Genomic DNA, 13,871 nt, shown 5'->3' with positions numbered 1-13,871 from the left:
GAAGGTTACAGCTGTCAGAAGCTGGTTTACTCCTACAACGAGTGCTGGTTGCAAACATTAGCCAGCAGCATTCCCCAGGTCAGTGGAGACTCTCTTGAAAACTTCAGCAGCCAACATATTCTATTAATGCATATGATTAATTTAAGTAAAATCAATTAACTATATTATAAACTCAGGCTTTATCACAGGCTTTTCATAATTTTAAATTTCTTTTAAATAGATTCATTTTTAAAGAAAAATATATTAATGTTAAATAAAATGCAAAATATATATACATATATACACACACACACACATATATATACACACACACATATATACATATATACATACACATATATCTACATATATACATATATAGACATATACAGACATATATGTATATGTCCATGTGTGTGTATTATATACATATATGTATAGACACACACATATAGACACACATATATACACATATACACATACACATACATACATATACAGTATACACACATGGATATATATACATACACACATACACATACATACACATATATACATGCATACACACATATATACATGCGTACACACATACACACATATATACACATACATATATACATACACACATGCACACCCATATACACACATATATATACACATACATACACACACATATGTACATATATATATATATTTATATACATATATATATATATATATATATATCGTTAATATATAATTAATTTTACAATGCTGTCTTGATTGACCCATATCTAACAATTCATCAGTATCAATAACTATTCACACTCTTATCTCCCTGAGCATATTGGAGATAAAACTCATTGAAATCTGTGTACAGACTCACTTAAACATTACTAGTCTTTAAATGGCACCCTTAAACCAAAAAGGTGACAATCATTGAGAAAATCAATAGCTGGAGTTCATAAAATGCAGGCCCAGAATGGACTGAAAAAATCATCTTCTCTGATCTCCTGTACACCCCCAGGCACAAGAGTTCCTTGAATTAAATGCAAGCTGGAAGCAGAGCAACTCAGTTAGAAAACTTGCCAGCCTTCATTTAAAAAAAATGCTGCCCATGGAGAATCAACTGCCGCCCTTGTTCTGATGCATAACTACCCTTACAGGTAAAAAGCACCTCATTCCTAGACTGAATTTGACTGTATTTGTTTCTCACCCACTGCCTCTTTTTTAACTTTTATTTGCTGGTTCACTATTAAAGTTTGGTTCCCGACATAAATATTTACAAATTGTGGCCAACCGGCCTTTCACCCTTCTCTTGGTTAAGCCAAACATATTGCTCTCCTTGAGGTTTTCACTATACAGCTAATTTTCCAATCCTTTAACCCCAAGTTATCAAAGTCAACTGGCCCCTGGAGCCGGATCTGGACTGCGTGGCTCCTCATGGGCCAGGTCTGGATCCAGGCCTGGCAGTGGCAGCAGGGCAGGTAGCAGCAGTGGCAGTGCAAGGGTTAACACAACTGGGGATCAATCCCTTCCCATGGACATGAGTTCCTAGTGGGACTGCATACCAGGGAAGTCCATGGCAGTCCCTGCCCACACTGGTCCTGCCTTACCTCGGACCCACATGGTTCAACATCTTCATCAGTGACTTGGACGAGGGGGTAAAAATCACCCTATTCACATTTGCTGTTGACACTAAGATGTGGGGGGAAGTGGGCAAGCTAGAAGGGAAGAATAGGCTGCAATTGGACCTAGACAGGTTATGGGGCTGGGCAGATGAGAACAGGATGGGTTTCAACACTGATAAGTGCAAGGTGCTGCACCTGGGGAAGAAGACCCAGCAGCATACCTACAGGCTGGGGAACTCCCTTCTCATCAGTGCAGAGACAGAAAAGGATCTTGGAGTCATTACTGATGCCAAAATGAACATGGGCCGGCAGTGTAGGGATGCGATCAGGAAGGGCAACCGCACCCTGTCATGCATACACAGGTGCATCTCAAGCAGGTCCAAGGAGGTGATCCCCCCCCTCTATGCGACACTGGTCAGGCCACAGGTGGAGTACTGCGTCCAGTTCTGGGCACCCCACTTCAGGAAGGGTGTGGACAGCATGGAGAGGGTCCAGAGGAGGGCCACCCACATGATCAGGGGTCAGCAGGGCAGGCCCTACGAGGAGAGGCTAAGGGACCTGAACCTGTTTAGCCTCCACAAGAGAAGGCTGAAGGGGGATCTAGTGGCCTGTTACAAACTAGTCAGGGGGGACCAGCAGGTATTGGGGGAGTCCCTGTTCCCCCGAGCACTACCAGGAGTGACAGGGAGTAATGGTCACAAGCTGGCAGAGGGTAGATTCAGGCTAGACATCAGGAGGCACTACTTCAGAGTCAGGGCAGCTAGGACCTGGAACCAACTTCCAAGAGAAGTGGTGCTGGCTCCTACCTTCGGGGTCTTTAAGAGGAGGTTAGACGAACACCTTGCTGGTGTCATTTGACCCCAGTACTTTTTCCTGCCATGGCAGGGGGTCGGACTTGATGATCTGCTCAGGTCCCTTCCAACCCTACCAACTATGAAACTATGAAACCTCCATCCCTCTATGAGCCCTGTCGGCTAGGTGACCTCTGATACTCCTGCGTTAACCTATTTTCATGGGTCTGCTGATCCAAGTCCATTTTTCTCAACATCCTTCTTGAACTGTAGACACCAGTACCAGACCCATTATTCCAACAGTGGTCACAGCAGTGCCAAATGCAGAGGCAATGAGGCCCCTCCAGTCTCCCTGTTGATGCATCCAAGGATTACAGCAGGCCCTTTGGCCACAGTGTCCATCTGAGAGCTCATGTTCAGCTGAATACCAGCCACTACTTTTCAGGGTCACTTCTTCTCAGAAAGACTGCCTGATCCCATAAGGATAGTCATCATTGTTTGTTCCCCAGGGAATAACTTTATACCTGGCTATGCTGAAATACCAACAGTGTGCTTGTTCTCACCTTACCAAGCTCACAATACAGCAGTGGCCTGTTCTCTTCATTACTTACCATTCTCACCGTCCTCACACCATTTGCAAACATTGTCAGATCATTGACCAACATATTACAAAAAACAGAGAGGCAAGAAATGACCCCCTGTCAGGCCCCCTGGAAACATGCTTATTAATGAAAATATCTCATTAACACCTGCATTTTGCAAGCAGGCATTCACTAGTTCACCCACTGAAAGTACCATGCATATTTTGCATTGTTTCAAATAATGTTTTAGAGAAGTCTAAACTTATGACATTCAACACTTACTTTTATCAAGAAAATCTGCAATCACATCCAAAAGATATCAATTAGTACAAGAGTATCTCATCTCTGCAAACCTCTGCTGATTGGTATTATTTGTTTCCTTTATTTTTTTATTAATCAACTTATGATGTGGGCAACTGGCTACTAGGAAATGCACAGAGACCAGCAATTTATTTTACATAGGCCACTGAACAGCTATGACATGGCCAACAGTTTAACATGCAATGCTACTGCTACCCAGTGCCCAGTTAAATCCATACTTAGGCACCTAATTAAATGACTGGATTTATATAACTGCTGAGCACAGTGACTCCCACTGCAGTCAATCGTCACTGTTGAGCCCCGCCATTGTCTGAGGCACACATCAATAAACACGGCAGTCAGGGAACAAGCAAGCACCTACAGCACTTGATCCAGTCACCCAGCAGTGTACATCTGTGAGTCTTATCACTATTTTCCTCTAATTAACTCTGCCCAGCTAGTCTGTCTTCTCATCTGAGCAGATAGCATGAAGGCAAGTTCAGCACAGAGATTGCTCAGAACACATTCAGATATAAATGGCTTTCCAGTTTGACTGCTGGGTGAATTTTGGGTGGGCTACCCAAAAGTCTGAAAATCCTGCAATAACAATTTTTTATTAAGCAGACCCCCATGAGATGGTGAGACATTATCAGGATAACACTGGCTTTTCCAAATGGTGTCCTGGAACAAGAGCAGCAATGAGAACAATCTTCCCAGGCCTCCAGAAGGACCATCACTGTCCCCAAGCTGATTGATAATGGACCTAACTCCAGTGACTCTCATCCACCCCAAGCAGCTCAGTGCCCAAGTCAGCATTGTCTCACAATGAACAGCACTGAAAAAAAAGTTAAGTGACAGAACTAATATCAGCACAGAAAGCTTTCATGAATCCACCGTTGGCCTGGATTTCACACGGGCAGGTGCAACTACCTAAAGGCCAACGGTGACAAATTTGTTTGATAGCAGGTGGCTTTTATTGATACACAATAGTGGTCAGTGATAAGTAAAACAAACAAGCTATTAAGGAAGTCTTGCCATCCACCAGCTCTAGGGGTCTCGCAGGATCAATGGGCATCTGAGCATTACTGTCTTCCATGGGTTCAGAAACTTTTCAGAGGAGGAGCAGCCTCCCCCCAGCCTATCCCCACTCCTACATGACTGCTAAACAATCTTAATATTCTAATAAATGATCCTGGATTAGTTTTATTTAAATTTGTTTCACTGAAACTTCCAGAACCAGGTTAAACTAGACTCCTTGGCCAAGGACAAGTAGCAATGGCACACCTTGCGCTACTGCTACCTGTCCCAGGGGCATGCCTGTGCCATGCACACTCTGGTGAGCGGCAAGTTACCCCAGGGGGGTAAGAGGCAAGCACTGGGCTGGCCCCAGCAGCCATAACTGGGGTCCTGGGGGCCTCCCAGAGCTGCAGCAGTGGTGATTCTGCCACACAGAGCCTGGCTGGCAGCCACAGTGCAGCTCTGAGCAGCCCAGCTCCACTTCTGAGTGGTGCATGCTCCTCGTGCGTGCACTGCTTTGTTTTATTTTTTCTGTGGGGGGGGGTTTTCTGGCCCCTGAATACCCCCTACTGGGACTGGGGCACTGCAGATGGCCCTGCTATGTGCAGCTGCTGGGTCTGAGGCAGCACTGCATGGCCGGGGGTCTCTGTCAGGAGCAAGCATGAGCCCCACAACAGCCACTGCTCCTGCTGCTGTGGGGGAGTTATGCACCATGCAGGAGACCCACCCTTCCCGAGCAGTCCTCCCACCTGCATACGCACAGTCCCCACACCTCCCATCCCTACTTACCTTGGACAGAGCCTGGGTTTGATCCACTGCTGCAGCCTTGCCCCACTCCTATTTGCTCCAGCATACTGAGGCAGCATGTAAAATGCTGTTCTAGCCCTGTCTAACAAGACCTTGTTCTTATTGTGTCCAGTTGGGCAGATGGACATTTTTTTTCCTGTTTTACTGACCAAGCCAGCCACGGCATCAGCAAACACTATCATTATGGTATGTCACTCAAGGACAGGCTTCAGGCCTGCTATTGCCACTTAGCCATAGGCCCTTTGAAAATCACCAAGTTTCACAGCAACATACCCAGGGCTCATGTTACACAGGCCTATGTAGAGTCTACATCAGGGTGGGCAAATTACAGTCCATGGGCCAGGTTCTGCTGACCAGGTCATTCTATGTGGCCTGCGGGGCCCCTTCAAAATTTAGAAAATTAATATTTATCTGCCCCTGGCTGCCTGTCAAAGATGACAAGGGACATAGAGGAGTAGGACCCAGAGGGAGGTGGTGGCAGGACCCAGCAAGCACAGCAGCAAGGCCTCCCCGGCCCTGCCCCTGCCTGGTCCCAATCCACCCTCAACCCCCAACTGGAAATTCAGATAAGGGAGAAGAGGCAGGGGAGGACTGCAGGCAATCACCCCAGTCCTCGGGGCCAGGCCAGTTCCTGCCGAGTCCTGCAGTCCTGGCACTGCAACTGGGAACCATGGCGGAGCAGCCAGCAGGTGGGCAGGAGGGTGGAGAGGAGTGGCAGTGGCCAGGAAAGCGGGGAAATGGTGGCCGCAGGTGGGGGTGGAGTGACAGTGAGTGGGCACATGGGACTGCAGTGACAGCTGGGAAGGACCATGGGTCCCATGCCAGTGCCCTGGGGCCAGTACCAGGAGGGACCCAGAGCAGGGTGGCAGAAGCACAGGGTGCAGGCTGGCAGGGACTCTATGTAGCTGGGCCAGCTCTCTGCTTTCCCTGCTGGTGCAGCCAAGCCCAGCTCTGTAGAGCCCCTACCAGCCCAGGCCCCATGCTCTTCCCGCCACATACTGAGCCATGACTGCTGCTGGCCCTGGGGCACTGGCACGAGCCCCATGCTCCTGCCCAGCTGTCGCTGTGCTTCTGGTCACTGCCACTTCCCCCATACCTGCTACCGCCATTTCCCCATTTTCCTGCCCACTGATGCTCCTCTCCAGTCCCTCCCCTCCCCCCTCCCCCAGCCCCACAGGTCCAGCACCATGTGATTCCCAGTGGCAGTCCTGGGACTGCAGGACTCAGAAGGAGCCAGCCTGGCTGTCACAATTCACAGCTGCTCCATGTGGTGCTGGCCAAGTCAGTCTGGCTCCTGCTGCATCCTGTGGTCTCAGTTGGGATGTGGTGCCAGAGCTGGGGGAGCACAGGGCCTGCACTGGTACACCAGGGCCAGGAGTGGCAGGAGCACAGAGATTGGATTTGGAGAAGCACTGGTGGGGGCTGTGGGCACACCCTCCCCCTCTACACATGCCACAATCCTTCCAGCCACCATCCCCTGCATACACTCACAGCCCCCCACAAACAGCATACCCACCCACACCCCACATACACACCCACATGATCCCTCACTCCACATGAACACACATCAAAACCCCCCATGCCTAACCAACCACACAAACCCCCCCACACACCCTCCCCCAGACACCACATAACCACAGCCCCCCACAAACCTATACACATCCACCCATACCCCCCACAATCCCCAAAATATACAAGAGTAAGACTTCATTTTAAGCTATTATACAATCACTTTTGTCTACACTACACAAACGCATGTAAATTAGGACAAAATATATATTTTTACTCAAATTAATGAATATTGTAGTAAATGTTTGATTTTTAGAATGTAATTTGGTATGTTTCTGGTTCTGCAATGGCAAATCCCCTTGCTGAAAGGAGTACTTCCAAGGTGCAAAGGGAGGGACTTCTAGTAGCAAGGGTTAGGGGACGAGACTGACAGTCCCAAGATGGCAACCAGGGAGTAGGGTACTTGTCAAGGGGCGGGACTTCCCTTGAGGCCTTCAGCAGCTTGCCATAACTTGGTAAGTGGCCCTCAAGCCCAAATAATTGCCTGCCTCTGGCCTACATTCATCTCTCCACTATGTATCTGCATACCCACTGTGCACACCTTCTTCATCTTTGGTTTTGTGTTTAATGTCTGAAACAGTAGCTCAACCCTTATCCTGGGGTTCCAAGATTGGGAAAAAGGAAATTCATCTAGGGAACCTAGGAAATGTTAGTTTGGCAATTAACTTCCTGAGCACATTCCTCCAAAATGGAAAGGGTCAAAACTGAATAAATTAGAGTCTCTTCAGCACAAGGCAAACCTCAGTCTATTTCTGTAACAGGGGAGCCTCTCAGGATCTGATCTTAACATTGGCCCACCCACCTGTCTGGGATAGTCTGCATGCCTGGGGTGTTATATATGGTGCTGACCTACCCTGCACTGTGCCCCATGCCCTGCAGATGGCATTAAAAATTGATAACAGCTCCAATGCAAATCTGGGCTAACCTCTGCCCCTTGCTGGGCCTTTAGCATACTACTCTTGCACTCTGTACCTTCTCACAGGGCCTCAGGCCACTCTCAACCTGCCATGGATCCGTACTGCCCTCTTGGGAACCCCCTTGGGCCCTACTCTACACGGCCCTTCAAGCTTTCCTAGTCACACTCTAGCTGGCCCACATGCAGCCCTTCACATAGGCCCTGCAGCCACCAGCCTTATGCCTCACACTGAGCTGAACTCAGCCACTAGACCCTCTCTGGGCAACTTGCTCATGTTGTCATTCCTGTGGGAGTTGGCCCATGTGTAGCCCTTCAGGCTGCATGACCAACCCTACTCTACATGTCCCCTGGTGCAGCCCTTCAGGCCTGCCTGTGCAGACTCGCACACAGCCCTTCAGGCACCACTGTGCACCCTATTCTGTGTGGGCCACTACACACACTTCCGTCCCCTCACCAGGGCCCCTTTCTGTCCCGTCACTGAGCACAGCTCTATGCCCCCTTACTGGGGCATAGGGTCTTACGCTCCATGGGCTCAGGTGTCCGTAGACATGCCTGGCCCCACTGCCTGGCCTGCTCTAAATTATGCACTGGGTAGTGGGAGCTGGGGTTATAAGGCTCCTCTACCCACCTTTCATTGGGGAGGCAACTGGGCTGGCATTTCTGGGGCACTACCCTGCCATGGGTAGTCCCACCGGTCCATCCTTCCCCATCAGGGTGTAATTTTTGGTCATGCCCCAGGACCGGGAGCCTCCTGCCATCCTTGCAGCTCCTGTCCTTACCTCCAAGATGTTCCAAGCAGCAGCTCAGATGGGTGGTGCTCTTCTGGCTGCCGGCAGCAGACTGATGGCTCAGCCCTGGGGACCTAAGCTAAGATGACGGCCAGTCAGCCCTCTCCTCCAATCACGTGGTGTTCCTGTGGTCATGTGACCACCTCACTGGGGCTGTCCTACACCTGCCAGCTGCCCTGCTGCCTGCTCTCAGCCCTTAAAGGGGCAGGCACCAAAGGTGCCCTGCCACAATGTCATTCTCCCCACTATGAATGTGCCCTTGTAATAACTATTATCCAGCGATGAAACAACTCACAAGTTACAACTGGTAGGAATGATTGAGAGCTACGCATCATCCATTTATTGCTGTACCACAAAGGAAAAAATATATCCACACTATGTATACTGACCAAAGATTCTTCTGTCTGTTGTATTATTTCCCTATCCCTGAATTTATTATACCTGGGGCTTGATATACATGGTTTTTAAAACAAACTCTTTTTTAGTATATAATAGAATATAATATTTTTGCATTTGTGTGTGTGTGTGTGTGCGTTTGGTTGGTAATGGTGGGGAAAATGATTCTAGGATGCAAGATACCAGGAAATCAGAGAAATGATCACAAGAGCATCTCAAATCCTCAATGAGCCAAAAAGGACTCAAGAGAGATCACGAAAATAACTCCTCCTGTCCACAAGAAGGATGAGAATTAATATTGATTTTTTTTAATATTAATCTCAAACCATCACAGTGAAATTTAGTGCAAAAATGTTAATGATGACAATTCAATCTATTGCTCCACAGTCACTCAATAAAATTATGCTCTCACTCTTCTCAAGGCTAATGCTGGCAGAACTTATATGACAACCTGAAGAGAAACCATCTTGACGGGCTGTGACAGAGCTGGCAGCCTCATGTTATAAAAGGCCGTAAGGCTGGAATCCACACTGACAGCAGATTAACTGCTGCTCATTCTTTCAGGAAACTAAATTAGCTGCCTGATAACTACATCCACTGGGAGTCAATCTCATGCCGTTAGCAAGTGTGTACCTTGGGGAGAAAGTTGACAAACACCCATTTTAGAGGCAATGCCCTTCACCCAGAACTCCTTGTGGGATTTTCTTTTTTTATAGAGCTCCTTAAATCAGATGAGGTACACAGCAGACTACCAACTCACTCGCAGGTAGGAAGGATTAGTGGGTTAAGACCCTCAGCTTTAAGGTGGCTTGTGAAAGCATCACTCCAACTGAGCTCAAGGTCGGCATAAAGTGTGTGCTTTTCCCATGCTCTACAGGCACTAGAAGGGTTATGGGGTGTCTTAAAGGAACCAACCAATGGATGGAGGGGCCCACACGAAAACAAGTATAAAAACTTACTCTGTTTTCTGCACAATGGGGAAGCTGCCAAGTCGGATATAGGAACTCTGAATTCCATTGTCTTTCAGTCCAAAAATATCCTTCACGCTGAATAAATCCACCAGGTCAAATCCTGTCCAAAAGGAAAGAGGAAAACAAGGGCAGTGATCAGGTAGTTACTCAAACAGTTGAACAACAGGTCAAGCATTCGACTTGTGGTTTTATATCCATCTTCAGTCCTAGATGCCACATTTTGGAGAGTTGCCCACTTCCTCCTGGGAGATGTAGGAATAAAATTCCACCATGAACTCATCTAAGAAGTGACTTCAAATGAAAACACACAAGAACAGGAAATCAAATTGCAAAGTGTTTCAAGGCTGAGAACAGCACTCCACATGCAATTTTTATTTCTACTTTTATTACTACTTCTTGGCAGAATGGGGTAAGATTCAACTAATTCATGAAAAAGCACAGGTCAAGATCCTAACTAATCCAGCTAAGGAAAAATCAACAGCAAAGATAAACACTTGGGAAAGATTTTACTAGAGGGCAGGTACTTTGAAGGTTTCCTTATATGATTTTCGCACCACTTTAATTATATCAGCTCTGAAGCAACCCATCATACTTCAACCTGTAACCCCAAGCATAGATGTATTTATACCAATATAAAATTCCTCATACTGTAATGGCTTTTTTTTCTAAATTAAATTCACTCCGGGGGACTTTACTAATTTAAATATGCTGATTTATAAACGATCCTAATTACATTGGTATAATATCTGCATGTCGAATGACCTCAACCTACTACTGGCTGTGACAGTGGACAACAAATAAAGCATAAACCTCCAGGATGCCGCTCATTGTGAAGACTGAAATAGTCTCCCGACTGCAAGATAAGGCAGTCAATGCTTCTGTCTTCTATGAACTTTCCTTGCTATCAACAGTCTATATACCTCCTGTCCTGTCCACCCTGCTCTCAGCTATTATTGGACATTTAGATGGTTAAATAAGGAAGTTAAGGCACTCCGGAGCCTCAGGGCTTCATCTCATAATCACCTGCATGACAACTTTAGCGATAGACCTTCTGACACACTGTCATCAGGCACGATTGTTTCGATAAATTGTCTAAAACAGACTTCAAGCACATGAAAGCCCCCCACCGGCTACCATATAAACAGGATCTTGACCTGTGCTTATACTATCTCCACTAGCTTCTTTCATCCTACAACACCTATTTTTCATCTAAACCAGACACAGTGGTTTAGTAGAAGGAGCTTGAGTGGTATCTCTCTGGGAAGTGGCTCACACAATTAGTGAGAAGGCCTGTTAACGGTCCACAAAAGCTAATCTGTGCAAAGAGTAGGAGGTGGCTATCTGCCAAGGCAGCGACATGGTTCAATTCAACTTCCACCACCAGCCTTTTCAAACCATGTTGGAAAAGCTCTGCTACGCAGGTAGCTGCGAGAGCGATGAAAACTTCCTCCTAAGTCTTTCCATAATTAGCCGAGATGCCAAACATGCTTGAATCTTTCTGCAACGTCTCAAGCAAACATCCTCGTCACCAGGGATTGCTCTAGTTCGCAAACTCTTACAGCTGTCAAACTGCTGCAGTTGATGCAAACAAAAAGTCAGGTTCAATCAATCACTTGATCTCACTGAAATTTCCTAAATCCGACCCCCACGTAGCGGCTTGCAGTAACAAAACAAGCAAAACAAAGCGAACAGCACCATTCAAGGTCTTTGCAAATGAAGTCGACAGCAATCATGATCGCTTGCAATTTTGTAGCCGGCAGATAAACTGCACTAGAATACGTCCTGTTCACACTGAAAATTGCTACATTTCAAATGACTATAGTTTCTGAGAATTAATAAGCCAGCTGGAACTGTGCTTTGACCGGATCAAGTGCCGTATAATGAAAAAATACTCTGAAAAAAAAGTCAGATCTAATATAATTCTAAGGAACTGCTCATTAAGAAAGTGCACATCCTGTGCATTGTGAGAGGCAGGGCACTTGGAAAAAGTAATAAGTGGCCATGGAAATGGAGACTATCAAAACGTATAACGGGGAGATTTGAAATAACGTTGGAATTGTGCAGCTGCCTTTCCTAACTGGAGAGTGCTCGACTCTGTAAACATAATAATGCTCTTTTAATGCAGGTTTTTGAGTGCACGTAATTCTTAGGTTTATAAAAAAAGCAAAGGGCAAACTTGAGTTCATTCAACAATGCAGGCATGGGCAAATGCATATTTTACCTGTTTTAAGAGCAGAGAAGCAATACCTGTTATGATGCTCTGGTTATGGGTGCAGAATCGTACAGCAATAAGAGTTAATGAAATCACCCTAAATGAAGCAGGGTTGCAGATGAAGAGGTTTTGCTACCACTGTATCACTACAGAATCACACAGACATAACAGTTTCATCATTGCATCAATATTTTTAGATCCTGCTACAACCATATGATTGTCTATATACTGGTAGCAGTACAGTCCTAGAAGCACAGAGCATTAGGGCTGGAAGGGACCTCAGGTCATCTAGTCCAACCCCCTGCTCACAGCAGGACCAGCCCTGCCACCGCTTTGCCCAGCTGGGTCTTAAAAATCCTCTAAGGATGGAGAGCCCATAACCTCTCTGGGTAGTAAAGCCTGTTCCAGTGCTTTACTACCCTCCTCATGAGAAGTTTTGTTTTTTTTACTCTAATATCCATCCTAAACCTCCCTTGCTGCAACTTTCTGCAACTTCCCTTGCTTGCAAGTAGTACAGTGTTATCTTCGATGAGGACTACAAGGGCATGGGAGAGTTGGTCAGCAAGTTGCAGAGATATCTGCAGGCAGAGAGGAATGAACCCCAGGGGTCTGGGTTCTCCGACGGGCTCTGGAGAAGAGTACTCTCGAGTGGGCACAAACCCTTCTGCCCACTGCTCTCAAACTTGACCCTCTTCTGCCTCATCCCTTCAAATCTGTCCCCCTTCAGTCCCATCTCTGCTCTACCTTTGGTGCCTCACCCCAGTCCCAAACTCCTCACAAAGCCTTAGTCTCAGCAATGGTTGAACAGGTTTGGTTATAGGTTCCCAGAAGAAAAAACTCAGCCTCATGCCAGCACTGAACGTACAAAGTTTCAGCCTAACTGGCTAAAATGTATCAATGCTATGAGCATCCAAAAATAGGGACAACTACCAGTGCAATAAGTCCCTACTTATCTTGGCCTTTTAAAGCATATCAGTGAAGACAATATGGGATGTTAATTATAAATGTAGCAAAGCTTTGTTAAGGAAATATCAGGCCTTGACTTCTCCAGATATTTTGATACATTTGCAAACACACTATTAATCTTAAAACGGAATGAGCAAATTATTACATTATTTATTTTTTAACTACCTCATCCTTTTACTGTAGAAATTTTCCTAAAGAAACATCTTTCCAAATGAACACGTTACTCTTGTTATATGTACTGGTACCACCAAAGATCATTTGAACTTAAGGAGATGCACACACACAGATGCAAGTGCGTGCACTCACCCCCTACTCTTCCCCCCATTTATTTTCCTAGTGTTTCTGGAACCACTTGAGGATGAAATGATCTTTTACTGGTACATGGGTCAGTGCATGGACTAAAGAGAAAAATCATAGGTCTCAGCCCTCATGTCTAGCTATAGCTGCTCTCTGGTCTGCCCTCAGACACATTCAGGCTGGCTTTCTACAGACCAGGGAGATGGGGAGGCAGAAAAGCCACGAAGAAAAGTATTCTGTCTTCCTAAAAGGGCTCTGTCTGCCTCTTTGGGCTCCTCTCTGAGCTTCCTCTGGAAGGACGGACTCTCGCGATACAGAGATGAACTTGCAAGGTGCAAACCAAGTTCTGAATAAGGGTAACGGGGCTTTTTGACATATCACTTAGGCATTCCTGCCTAGCGCAGGGGGACTGGACCCAATGAGCTTGCAAACTCCCTTCCAGCCCCTAGCAATCTATGAATCTCTGTGATTAAAACAGGTACATCTATCCCATCCTCAATTATCACAGGCATGTTATTGGCATATCACGGAGTGCTGCAGTCTCAAATAGGGAGGGTGGACTTGTCCATACTCAATTTCTTTTTAAAATGTGGCTGGTAAGCATCACTACAGACATGGCTAGTAGCTTAGCTGGCAAGCCATTTAAACAGCAATGCTATAAATATAGCAGC

The 13,871-nt window shown here is 46.3% G+C and overlaps 1 protein-coding gene across 1 annotated transcript in view; it reads right to left on the bottom strand.

Moving 5' to 3' along the window:
- Positions 1 to 13,871, bottom strand: part of COL22A1 (collagen type XXII alpha 1 chain) — a 237,243-nt gene that overhangs the window by 104,538 nt on the left and 118,834 nt on the right. The window contains exon 5 of the mRNA XM_059723465.1: positions 9,714 to 9,825. Coding sequence (XP_059579448.1) covers positions 9,714 to 9,825 — 112 coding nt within the window. The remainder of the gene's footprint in view (positions 1 to 9,713; positions 9,826 to 13,871) is intronic.

This window comes from Alligator mississippiensis, chromosome 3 (genome assembly GCF_030867095.1).
Source record: "Alligator mississippiensis isolate rAllMis1 chromosome 3, rAllMis1, whole genome shotgun sequence".
NCBI lineage: Eukaryota > Metazoa > Chordata > Crocodylia > Alligatoridae > Alligator > Alligator mississippiensis.
The sequence above is the reverse complement of the archived record's forward strand: the minus strand, read 5'-3'. Positions and strand labels throughout refer to the sequence as shown.